The sequence below is a fragment of the Panicum virgatum genome, chromosome 5N (assembly GCF_016808335.1).
Source record: "Panicum virgatum strain AP13 chromosome 5N, P.virgatum_v5, whole genome shotgun sequence".
Taxonomy (NCBI): domain Eukaryota; kingdom Viridiplantae; phylum Streptophyta; class Magnoliopsida; order Poales; family Poaceae; genus Panicum; species Panicum virgatum.
Window position 1 is genome coordinate 43,217,162 of NC_053149.1, and position 13,625 is coordinate 43,230,786.

The following is a 13,625-nucleotide window of genomic DNA, read 5'->3' on the forward strand; positions in this document are numbered from 1 at the left end:
CACCGATCGTCCTCCGCCGCCCCCTCCGCGCCGCGCCCGATCATCCCTTGGCACGCCGTCTCGATGCCACCGCCAATCCTCCACCGCCGCGCCTCCTCGACGGCCCCGCGCAGCCCGTTTCTTCGGTGCGCCGCTGCCGCCTCGCGCGCGCGCTCCACCGCCTGAACGCCGCCTCGCCTCGACCTCCCCGGCCGCCTCGACGACGCCGAACCCGGGTGCGCCGCCGCCATTCCCCTTCGCGCCGCCGCCTGCCTCCCCTGCGCGCCTCCTCGACGCCGGCCGCCTCGACGCCGCCGTCCCTTCGGCCGCCACTGCCTTCTTGCCGCCGCCGGGCCGCCAAAGCGCCGCCGCGCCCCTTTTGTTTTTAATTTTATGACAATTAGGAGAGAATTAGGAGAGAATTATTAGTGAATTAGGAGAGAATTAGAGAGAATTGGAGAATTAGAGAGTATTAGTAGAGAATTAGTGGAGAAATAGAGAGAAATAGTAGAGAATTAGAGAGAATTAGAAAGAATTAGTAGAGAATTAGAGATAATTATAGATAATTAGAGATACTTAGATAATTAGAGAGAATTAAAGTGTTTGTATTATTAGATATAGTTAATAGAATTTATTTAGAGATAAAGACTTGTATCTATCATGTATTTATTATTTAGTTATATCATTCAAAGACTTTAATTTGTCATGTATTCAGTATTTAATTATGTCATTCAAAAACTTTAATTTATCACATATGTTTTATTTAATTATATCATTCAAAGACTTTAATTGCATGTATTGTTCATTCTTAATTCGAATGTGTCATTTATATTACTGATCGAGCTTGCAAACTCGCGCTAACACGCAAACACACGCTCGGTATCTCGCTCTCTCCCTATAACACACACACACACACTCACTCACACTTGTACACACTCACACACACTCTCTCTCTCTAACATACACACACACACTCTCTCTCACACACACTCTCTCTCTCCCTCTAACACTCACACACACACACTCACTCACACTCACACTCACAAACACACACAGTCTCTCTCTCTCTCCCTCTAACATACACACACACACACACACTCTCACACACACTCTCTCTCCCTCTAACACACACTCTCTCTCTCTCCCTCTAACACACACACTCTCTCTCTTTCAAACACACATATTCGTTCAAAGAATTGAATTCTCCTTCTTCATTTAAGGATGGACACATACTCTAACACATTTTTACGGTTTCAGTTAAGGATGGACCCCTTCGGTGATGACGAGGCCGCCAGGCAATACATGTTGGACGCAATAAACGAAGATACGAGGGCCAACACCACCCAGCCAATCGGTGAAGAAGAGGCTAGGACAGCTGATTCCTTTCTGAATATGTCTGGAGATGCCGAAGAAGAAGATGATGACTTTGCGCCGCCATCCAACCATCAGCAGCACGTTCCAGTATGTATCTTAATTATATATGCATGGTGACTTTGGTAGATTAATTTTGCAATTAAGATATCTTTTTGTAATTTAGTCGACCTCCGCATCGACTTCATTGAGCCAGTCAAAAGGGAGACGCCGGCCAACCAAGAAAATGGAGGGAAGACAGGTCATCACAGAAGTGGAAGCGGAGGGCTGTCCAAGTGCTCCAGAGGCTGCTAGCATGAAATTTGTCAACCAATGTGGGGTTATTGTTCGGGCGAGAATTCCGATCACCACAAGACTATGGAAATCGAGCAAACCAGAAGAACAGCAACACGCCATGCCTCCACATCAGAAGGAAATATTATGGACAGAACTCAAGGATATGTTCACTCTTCCTGAAGGAGTTGACCAAGAACTTGTGAAGAAATGTGCCTTGAAAAAGATGGCCCTTGCCTTTTCAAGTTTCAAGAAGAAGTTGTACAACAATTACATCAAGAAGGATAAGGAGCCGAACTGGGAGGATCTTCCTCGAGTTAAATCATACTGGGAGGAGTTCAAACAATACAAACTTTCAGAGGAAGCCCAAGAAAAATCCCAACAAGCCAAGGTGAATGCAGCAAATAAGAAGTACACCCACCACCTTGGGGCTGGAGGGTACAAGAAGGCAATAAAAAAATGGCAGAAGATGGAGCAGGACCTTATGGACAGAGGCATCAGGCCGACAACTTGGGATTGGCCAGATAGATTCAAGTGATGGTTATTTGCTAATGGCGTGACACTAAACCAGTTGGATGGAAGTTTGGCCGTGCCTGAACATATGCAAGAAGTGTCCCGCGATCTGGTCGTTGCAATAGATGAGGCCCAACAAGGAACATTCCAGCCTCAAAGGGAGAATGATGAGCTGACAAGGGCATTAAAGAATCCGGAACACCCTGGACGAGCCCGCGGCATCGGCGTGGTCCCATGGAATGTTGCTTGGGCCGGAGATTCCTCTTACAAGACTCATCGAAAAGCCGAACAAGAAGAGAAACTTCGTGCCATACAAGAAGAGGAAGGTTGCGTCCTTGGAATCTCAGATGGACGCCAGGGTCAGTGAGGCAATTATGCTAGCTCTGAGCCAAAGGGGCACTGCTGGGTCGCACCCGGATGTTGTGATAAGCCCGGCCTCTCAGCAACGCAGTAGCTGTGCATCCACGGCGGCGCCCGACGTACAAGCTAAACATCAACCCCAGATTGAGCCAACGGCGGTAGATGACCAGAGGTATCCAGTGGATGATGTCACTATGCCGACACCATGCGAGCTTCATGTGCGAGCAAAGAATATATCCATTCATGTCGCATACGGGTCAGCCCTGCCCCTGAATCCTTGTACTACAATTCATGATAGGCCGATACCCCCTGGCTACACCTTCGTCACAGTTGAGCAGGTAGTTGGAAACAATGAGGATCTTGAGCTCGGCTTCGTTGGAGGGGATGGAGAGAAGACATTGGGAGACGCACTGCACAGGGTCGTTCTATGGTGCAAGGCCGACATCAAACTTACTGCAAGCACAACGGCTCCCGTGCAGACCGATCACCCGTCTCCGCGGCCACCCTCACCGTCGTCCCCACAACCACCTCCCTCACCACCGTCTCCGCCGGCACAATGGGCCACAAGTACTCCAACTCCTCCTACACCAGAAAAAGGAAAGAAAAAGACTGCATCCCTCCCAGTGGCTGGACCCTCAAAGAAGAAGCAGAAAACAGTTGAAAGAAAATTGACCTATGAGAAGACCGCTGAGGAGTTGGAAGAGGACACTGCTCGATATATAAAAAAAACAGTTGAAGCCTAAAGTCCCCCCGCCGAGGGAAAAGGTACCTCTAGAATTAGGGAAAAAGCTTCTCGCGAGCCTAGACAACCCACCACAACCGAAAAGCTTACCCTCGGACTATGAATGTACTCTGACAAAGGCACACAAGGTGAGAAATGTGAAGAAAAAATATGGCAAGACCATTCCTCAGCTTGGCACACAACAAAAAGAACTCGAGGCCCTCCGGGTGCCAGGGTTGCCACTCCTACACCCGAAGGACGTACAACTCCAGGCGGACCTACAGGCCGCGATATTTCTTTCTGAAACTAAATTAATGCTAGAGCAGGCAATGGGGCAAGTGGAGGCGGAAATCCCTGTCGCTCCCGTTCTTACTCCATTCCAGCATGGAAAACCTTTTGTCACTGAGGAAGAGGAGAAAAGTCTAGGCACGCAGATGTTCAATTTGCATAGATGGTACCTGCGAATGTCGAATGATGAAGGGAAAATGTTTGGAGTCAAGTATCATGACCATGATTTCTTCCGCGGGGAGGATGACTTCTGGGTGTACTTCGAAGATTTATATCACATTTACCATCGACAAGCCCTCGACGCCTCTATCATCACCATTTGGGTTCTGTAAGTATCACTTACCTCTACATTAATACTTTTTGTTAACAAGAACATAATTATATGTGTGCATTATAAAATTTCTATTATATTGTTTAGACAGGAGAGTCAAAGAAGCTGAAAACATGGATGGCACCATCAGATCGGCTTCATGTCTCCTTTGCTAGTCAACCAGAAAATGCTCAACGAAAATTACACAGAAACGTGCCAAAACATGTACGATTCGTTGACAAGGCAAAATTACAAATCCTATATATACATACCATACAACTTTGGGTAAGCCTTGGTCGACTCAATCCTCTGTTATATTACTAAATAAATACTAAGTCGTCTAATGCATGTATGTATATGTCATATCTATATCTGCAGTTATCATTGAATTTTACTCATACTTTCCGTAGAGACCGGCAATCTTATAGTCTTTGACTCAATGAGAAATCCAAAGTCCGCAATCCAACATATCATAGACCCCTTGAACAAGTAAGTTCAGTTTGCACAATCAAATCCTTTTTCTATTAATAACAATTCCTGAATATCAAACTTAACTTTGTGTGCAGGGTTTGGAAAAAATTTGTGAAAAAGAACAAAGGACGTGGTTAATGGAGGCCCGAACTGAATGTTAAAATGGATTATCTGGTATGTTGATTCACAAAGATTTGTCTAGTTAAGTAATCCCAAATTGTTCTAAATTTAGTAATTTATTTGTTTCTCCTTAAGTGTGCGAGACAATAACAAGAAACTGATTGGTGCGGGTACTACGTATGCGACTACTTGCACATCATGACTCCATGCGGGAAGCCTACTACGGAGGACTTAAGAGTACGTACAGACCATTCAGTAATACATTTTTATAATTATACTAACGCAAATGATGTTAATCCTTTTTTCCTAAATGATAGATGTCTCAAATGGGGGATGAATGTTACTCTACTGATCGGATCAACGCCGTGTGCAAGCAGCTCGCCGGATTCATTTTGAACGAGATCCTGGATCCTAGAGGCGAGTTCTACCACGACGGTGACATCCATATAGGACTTCCATCGAGCTCCTGAGGGGCCCAGTAGTTGGACTACAAACATGACTTGTACATTTGTAAATATTTATAAACGTGATGCATTGATGTTTGTATATTTGTAAATATATTAGCTTTTCTAATTAACTTAATTACATGCTAGCATTTGACTTTTAGTTAGTTCCAAATATTCTGTGAAATCGAACACGAACGACCAATGAACGTATAGTACTGTAGAGATTGAGTGCGTTTAGCAATTATAAAAGAATAAATAGTAATAAATATAATAAACAAAACTGGATTTGAGAAAATAAGGGAAAAAGTCATTGGTACCGGTTGGAAATACCAATCGGTACCAAAGGGGCTGCCACCCGGTGCCAATGGATGCCTAAGGCACCGGCTTAAATACCCGAGGTCGTAGGGTGACGCCATTGGTCTCGGTTTGGGGGAACCGATTGGAAAACCGGTGCCTAAGGCTATTTCCAACCGGTTCTCATGGCACGTTTTCTAGTAGTGGGACGAGTCTTTACTTTGTAGACCCATTTGCAAGATGTAGGCTTTACTTCATTTGGTCTTGGTACTAAATCCCATGTTTGATTTATCATTTAGTGTCTTAATTTCTTCCTCCATCGTCTTATACCACTGAGGACCTTTTGATGCTTCTCATATGAAGATGGCTCAATAAATATAGGCACATTTCATAGCAACTCATGAGGAGACTTGAATCCCAGCTTTGATTGAGGTAGCCTATTAATGATATAGGCAACTGTCCTCATACACTCATCCCAAAATTTTCTAGGCACATTCTTGGCATGGAGCATACTTTGGTAAGTTTCAGCAAGACGACGATTCTTGCGCTCTGCTACTCCATTCTGCTGTGGAGTATTGGGGCATGTCAATTGCCTTCTTATCTTGTGCTCCTTGAAATAGATAGTGAACTCATTTGATAGATACTCCTTTTCATTGTCAGTGCAGAGGCATTGAATTTTCATGTTGCTTATAGTTGACATGGTCCATTGGAAAACTCTGATTTGGCGGGATTCGTATTGTAAGATATGGACCACAGACGACTGCTCTTTGGTTTGTCAGGTGTTGTTTCTGACAAGTGCAATGCAATGCATAAGGAATTGCTGATGTGGGGTACTATCAGTCTAGTAGAACGAGCGAGCCAAGGGTGAGCACTTGTGTCAGTGCTCATTCTTAGAGGAATTCACTTGAGCGAGGCAGAAAAAGAAGAAAAAAGTGTCTGAGTTGCATCAAGAACCAGTCAAGTCAATCTGTGCGTCCGGCTCGGCAGGGCTGACGGGAGGGAGGTTCTTTCTATGCTGAGCTTTCCAAGGTCTAATGTCGTTTACGCCGGCCTCACGTTGTCAAAGCTGTGACTTGCTCTGCACCGTTTTGCACGCATGACACACGACACAAGAAACAAGATGCGTGATGTTATCCGGGCTCGAGATTGCCTCTGTCATCAGCGTACGTGGAACGGCGCCACAGAGCGAGCGGCAGAACCGTGCTGACCGAGCACACGCGACGCCATACACATGAAAGAAAAAAAAACGACTAGCTACGCCCCTGGAACCTACGGATGTCTTTTCTTTTAAATAATCAAAATCAAACCTTTACTACGCGATTCATTTTCACGTTACGGGCCTGGGCTACGTACAAGCCTATGTAGCAAAGCCTGGGAATTTTTTCTTTTTTATATTTAAAAAAATCAAAATTTCAAAAATATATGTCCGTTTTGAAATATTTCAAAACTACCCCCGGTCGCCCTATGGGGGGGCGACAGACCCTAAGTGTAATTTTTTTTTCTTCAAATTTGCAACGAGGTTCCTGGCAAAAAAAAACAAGAGCCTGTCGCCCACCCAGGGACGACAGGGGCCTGTCGCCCACCAGAGGGGCGACTGCCTCCCACCTACAAGCGTCACCATATTGATTTTAATTTATGGGCACCATATTGATTTTAATTTATGGGCAGGAGGGAGTTAGACGCGTGTACCGTTCGAGCGAGGCTTGTGGCAGGGCGACGGGTGTCCGGCTGAGGTGGCACGCTGCCGCACACGTCGTCTCGTCGGTCGCCGTGATCGCTTTGGCCCTAGGGCGGCATAGCTTCTGGTCGCTTCGGTGCTTCCGAATGCTACACAGTACGCCTTGTTTAGTTTCCACTCCTATAAACCCGTAAACACAAAAAATATCACATCAAATATTTTAACACATGCATAGAGTACTAAATAAAATTTATTTACAAAATTTTTTACATGGATAGACTGTAAATCGCGAGACGAATCTAATAAGCCTACTTAATCTATGATTTGCAACTGTGATGCTACAATAATCATCCGCTAATTATAGATTAATCATGAATTAATTAGCATCGTTAGATTCATCTCGCGATTTATAACACATCTGTGCAAAAAAAATTTTGCGAAAGAATCTTGGTACTAAATGAAGTCTATTTACAAAACTTTTTGCACAGATGGGTTATAAATCGCGAGATGAATCTAACGATGCTAATTAATTCATGATTAATCTATAATTAGCGGATGATTATTGTAGCATCACAGTTGCAAATCATAGATTAAGTAGGCTTATTAGATTCGTCTCGCGATTTACAGTCTATCCATGTAAAAAAATTTGTAAATAAATTTTATTTAGTACTCTATGCATGTGTTAAAATATTTGATGAGATATTTTTTGTGTTTACGGGTTTATGGGAGTGGAAACTAAACAAGGCGTACTGTGTAGCATTCGGAAGCACCGAAGTGACCAGAAGCTGTGCCGCCCTAGGGCCAAAGCGATCACGGCGACCGACGAGACGACGTGTGCGGCAGCGTGCCACCTCAGCCGGACACCCGTCGCCCTGCCACAAGCCTCGCTCGAACGGTACACGCGTCTAACTCCCTCCTGCCCATAAATTAAAATCAATATGGTGCCCATAAATTAAAATCAATATGGTGACGCTTGTAGGTGGAGGCAGTCGCCCCTCTGGTGGGCGACAGGCCCCTGTCGCCCCTGGGGTGGGCGACAGGTCCCTGTCGCTCGTTATGGGGGCGACATGCCCCTTTTTTTTTGCCAGGAATTTTGTTGCAAATTTGAAGAAAAAAATTACACTTAGGGCCTGTCGCCCCCCTATAGGGTGACCGGGGGTAGTTTTGAAATATTTCAAAACGGACATATATTTTTGAAATTTTAATTTTTTTTAAATATAAAAAAGAAAAAATTCCCTCGAGCTCATGTCATGGCCGCTCTTAAAATCTGTCAGAAATGCTTAGTAAATTGAGAACATAAAGTTTTTTCTCTCTCTATTTCGTTAGAGAGAAAATGTTTATTTGCCTCGACTAATTGTAGCACATTTCAGGAGCATCTGTAGCCTAGTGGCTATAAGAACTTCAGTAGCATTTCAGATTCTGAATTCGGCTTTCCGTGGGAGCAAATTTTCTAGAATTTAAAGTATTATGTTTTCAATGGTAGCGGTGTTTCCATCGACAGATAGACGTCTAGGGTGAATTTCGTCAATCTCGAAAATTTGTTAGCTCATTCTTCGAAGATGCTAATAGAAATAGTGTTATGTGCGTTTATAGGAGTAAGTATATGTGCGTTGTGAGTGTCTGTGTAATCTAAAATCTAAAAAAAGACTAATGGTACCACGTGTAGATTTGGATTGGGCACCCGTTCACAAAGCAGCTGTATGCTAATAAGGTGGAGGGACCTGTAAATTTCTATCATAATAAGCGGAACTTGTATAGTTATATATTTCAGCCGAGTATAGTGTAACAAAGGGGTACGAGCAGAAGATATATCATCAGCCAAGTACAGTGTACGGAGAAATACTTTCATGGCCAACGACCTATTTGTCAAGGAGTTCTTTTACAATGCTTGGAAATACTTTCTAATACTTTCCAATATCTTTTAATACTTAGTCATAATATTATTTTTAACTAATTTTAATTATTGAAGGGTAGAATAGTAATTGTACCTAAATCCCCACTACCCCCTGCCTCCGCGTCCGCCACGGCGTCGCCCGGAGACATATCTGGTGCAATCACGGAACTGGTGAAATCACCGTGCAATCCGACTAAAAAGGTCTTCAAAAAATTCTGAAAAAAATCATGAATGTACATCTCGGTCTACCCCATCTACATATAAAATTTTATGGTCAAATTCATCTTACTCTAGCAGTTACAAAAAAGACACATTTGGGCTGCATTTGAACGTTACTGATTGTCAGAAAATTTGTCTTTTTTGTAACTGTAAGTGTAAGATGAATTTGATCGTGGAAATTTATATGTAGATGGGGTAGACCGAGATGTACATTCATGATTTTTTTCAGAATTTTTTGAAGACCTTTTTAGTCGGATTGCACGATGATTTCACCAGTTCTGTGATTTCACCAGATATGTCTCCGCGTCGCCCTACCCATCTCCCCCATCGCCGCCTCCGCCGCTCCGCGTCGCCCTTGCCTTCTCCCCCGACGCCGGCTCCGCCGCCTACGTCGGTACCTCTCGCCGTGCCCTTGCCGTCCTCCCTGCGGGTTACCCCCGCCCTTCTGCCCCGGCGCCGCCGGCCGCCACGGGGAGAGAGACCAACCGCTGCTTGTGCTCCGCTCCTCGCAAACTCCTCCACGTCGTCATCTCCTCCGTGTCGTCTTCGCGCCCCCCGAAAGGTACCGCGCCTCCTTCCCTTCTCCCCCCCCCCCCCCCCCGCCCCCAACGTTCCTTGCCTTGCTTTGCTTCCCCCACCACCTGTTCGGTGAAATGCTGCAGCCACGGGAAAGGAGAAAAAACTCGCTTGCTGTTTTCGGGTCTGCTGCTGCTGTCTGCCACGGTTGTGGTGTTAATTCGACGCGGAGCATCTCGTCCGGTGATAGTGGGAGCAGTGCTCTAGCTTGATTGGAGTGTCAGCTGCTGTTTGAGGAATTAAGGCCCTTTCTTCTTGCTCTAGGCGTCGTCCTGGCCCTTGCCCCTGAACAAGGGCCTTTGCTGCGTATGTAAGTTTGTTCAAACAATTTTGATGGTTTCCCTGGCTACCTCAGCGTCATTAATTTTATTGGTGAGGATTATAATTTTATTCAGCTGGGAGATTGGGTTTCTTTAGCACTCCTTTTATGACTTGTGATCTACAATTCATTGGAAGCAAATTGACTTTTACTTGATTATTTGTGACCTTTTTGGCTTCAACAGAGGAAGAGGAAGAAATTGAAATGTTATTGGAAAATTATCTTCAACGGTATTCTTCTCATCCCAGCAAACACTAGGTTTTCTGATTTCTTGTTTTTTCTTGCTGGCTATGGTGCCATTTCATTGTGCATTCTGTCATATGTGAATCGTGCCCTGGTCAAGCAGAGAGACTTCTGGATTCTGCAAGAGAAATGGAAGACTCAATTGCTGTGAACTTTAGGTCTGTGAGTCTGTCCATTCTCACCACTCGAGCTCTAAGAAATGCTGCACGTTCTCTTTCACTAATGCATCTGTTACTAAACTATAGTTGATGATATATGCCTCAAAAGTAGGAATATACTTGAATTAGTATGAATATATATAAAGAAGTCACTCAAAGTAGGACAGTAACTTATTATCCACATGCCTCAAAAGTCAAGAAAGAAACAACCGCCTCTCAACTGTTTCTGCTGTTTCATGGTTGTTTTCTGAATCCTGCATCCTACAATCAGTAATTATGAAATACTGCTAATTCTGTCATGAGAAATGAAATTAGCAAAGTTTCTCTAAATTTCAGTGTGCAATGGATTAAGTTTTTGCTTACCATTGCTTTGGAAATCTTGCAGTTCCTGGCGACTCGAAGTAAGTAGAGTGGAGCTGCTGCTTCAAGTAGGAACGTTTTGTGTTGCAGTAGGAGCATTAGTTGCAGGTATAGGGATCTTAACTTTTGTTTTGTAAATTATGTTTCATCTCATGTTATTTCTCAGGTTTATTTGCTGCACCACTCGTAGAGTAATGCCCTGGTGTTTCTTCTGTAGGAATATTTGGCATGAATCTTAAATCATACCTCGAGACAAACGCGGTATAACCCTGCATTCCTGATCTTTTTTCTGCTTCTATGCCATGTACCTAGCCATATTAATATACCACGCCTCTCCATTCGTTGACAATTAGTTTGTTTTCGAGCAGTGGGCATTTTGAGCGACGACTGGTGGAATAGTAGTTGGAGCACGAGCTGGATGTTTCTTCATGTACTCCTACCTAAAGGCTAGGGAGATATTGTGAACCCTGTAACATCTATATCTTAGAACTATTCTTTGAACTGTAAATATTGCAATTTTTATGTCATTTGCACATCATTGATGGATATGCATATTGATTCTTGAGATTATTGTGGGTGTTCGATGCTTCGAATTCTTGCATGGTTTGTCAGTCGTGATCCTGAAGGCTGGACCAAGCATTTCCACAAGTGTAAGAATTCTGAAATGAATTGGAAAGACAAAAGTTCTATTTACATGTTTAGCATTAGTGCCAGTTTAAATTCATATAGCAATCTGGGGGTACTGGCTGTGGTTACCTGGCAAGTTCTGTTCATCTCAGTGCCAATGATAGTTTTGACAATCAGGCTGCAGGTTAAATGGCACAATATATTTGGCAAAGTTTTTAGGGATGGTGTCTTCCTTTTTTTACCTTGGGTAACATAATACTGCAATTATCTTTGATGCTGTACTAACAGACATCTTGATGTATAGTGGTCGAAGATGGGTCGAACTGGAGCATGGGTCAAAGGCAGCTCTTCTGTTTGGGACGTGCAATTTTGAGAAGATGCCGCATTTTAGTTCTCGATGAGGCCACTGCTTCTATAGACAATGCAACTGATGCTATACTCAGAAAACAATCAGGACAGAATTCAAAGATTGCACTGTTATCACTTCAAACTCTTTAAAGTGCATCTTCAATTTCAAATAAATTGTTGTATATAATTTATTTTTGCAACAAAGGCTTCTCAGCTTCCCCGTGTTCAGTTTTTATGCCTTGAGTGACTGGCAAGGTGACTGGACTGGAGCCATATAATGCATGATATTTCTATTTTCTTCATAAGTATTCATCCTCGTTGAGAAGAGCTAAACATAGAATGGAATGACCGAAGTATTGTATTGTACTGAAGAATCTCTATCTTACTGCAAAATCTCCATTTCAATTGGAATTAGGACGGATTGACTGAAGTATTGCGGTGTTCTGAAGAATCTCTATCTTACTGCAAAACCCCATTTCAATCAGAATGGAAGTTGGGATGAAGTACATTCTGCTATACAAGTATCTCACGGTGTAGTGCTACTGAAAAACACAACTAAACACGAAGCAGAACGTTACAAGATCTCCCACGATCACGAGCTGGCGCCGGCCGGTGCAGCTAGGAGAGGAGCTCAGGTGCGCCTACCGCCACGAGAGACTATCCACCATCTCCGGCCGTCCTCATCACCTTCACGGACGGCATGGTGCCCAGAGAAGAAGAAGGCAGTGAACAGCAGGATGTAAGCCTTGATGGTCGCCATGTATTGTCTTTGCTACCTGAAACAAAGTTTGCTGAAAACGAAGCTTATCGATCTTTCTCACAGACAAGGTCTTTCCTTCGTCTCAGATGTTTCCTAATTTGTATGGCAGTGCAGTGAGGATCGGATGAATTACTGGCCCTGGCCAGCTGGGGTATATATGTAGTGTGAGCCTGACAGACCAAGCATCAAGCCAAGAGCGAAGAGTTCTCTCATCAGTGTGCTTTGTTTGATCAGGATTCAGAGCACGAAAAGGGTCACGACGAACGACGAACCAGTCAGTCTTGTCCGCCAGGCTCGGCAGGATTGACCGGTCTTTCACGTTGTACCATGCTGAGCTTTTGGAAGTTGTTAGTTTGTACTGTCCAGGGTTTACTTTACCGGTAAGGTAAAAAAAATCGAAGATGGTCGATAAACGTGCTTATTGGATATCTCGGAAATCGAATTTGCCGTTTTTCTTTCGGACAAAATTTAGAAAAAAAAACTCCTCAAATTGTACATAAAATAATCTAGATTATCTCCAAACAGCCTAACAAGAAAAAAAAAAGACATCATAACGTATCGAAATGAGAAGATATATGGACTAAGAGAGAAAAGGGATGGGAATGGATACAAAATTACTGAAAAATTTCGACAAACCGATCACCATTGATAAACGTGATTATCGGGTTTTCCGTTTTTTTTCTCACCGAGAATGCATGATGGCCCGTTGAAACCATCAGCAGGTAGCGGCGCGAGGCCAGTGGAACAACGCCGACCGATACCACGCGGCGCCTTGCGTTTTTTCTGATCCGGCAGAGGGCTGCTGCTGACCGAGTCCTGGCGGCGATGCTGTTCAATTCCCGTGCGAGGGCGGCGCAACACACGGCCGGCAGGCGCAATGCCATGTGGTACCAAACAGTAATTACTATCAGAGCGTCTGCTGTTATCTATCAAAAGCTGCGCGAAGCATGTATACTGATTGAGTTGCCAAATTCATGTAGCGACGCATTTTTATGAAATTCGTGGAGAATAAATTAACCATGGTACTCACCAGGCCACAAATTAAACCACGTTCTATATATTTTATTTTTTGGAAGTCTCAAGCATTTATTCTTGGAAGGAAAAGAACAGTGTGCATTATTATTCTCCCTCCACTCCCTTATTTCCCTATCAACAAATTTTAATATTTTTGTGCTGTAAAAATCATGTGGGTTCCATACAGCATGAGTAACCCACACAATATGTATGTGTGTTTAGTTGAGCTGTAACTTTTTAAAAAAAATTTGTATGCTGTGAGCTGTGGAAAAATTGTTGTGGG

General features: G+C 43.7%; 1 protein-coding gene across 1 annotated transcript in view; it reads left to right on the forward strand.

The window, feature by feature from the left end:
* The window catches only part of LOC120674822, a 40,976-nt gene extending 29,103 nt beyond the window's left edge, over positions 1 to 11,873 (forward strand). Inside the window, exons 4-8 of the mRNA XM_039955934.1 lie at positions 9,214 to 9,499; positions 10,017 to 10,062; positions 10,153 to 10,233; positions 10,619 to 10,701; positions 11,534 to 11,873. Coding sequence (XP_039811868.1) covers positions 9,214 to 9,499; positions 10,017 to 10,062; positions 10,153 to 10,233; positions 10,619 to 10,701; positions 11,534 to 11,718 — 681 coding nt within the window. The 3' untranslated portion in view covers positions 11,719 to 11,873. The remainder of the gene's footprint in view (positions 1 to 9,213; positions 9,500 to 10,016; positions 10,063 to 10,152; positions 10,234 to 10,618; positions 10,702 to 11,533) is intronic.
* The last annotated feature ends 1,752 nt before the right edge of the window (positions 11,874 to 13,625 follow it).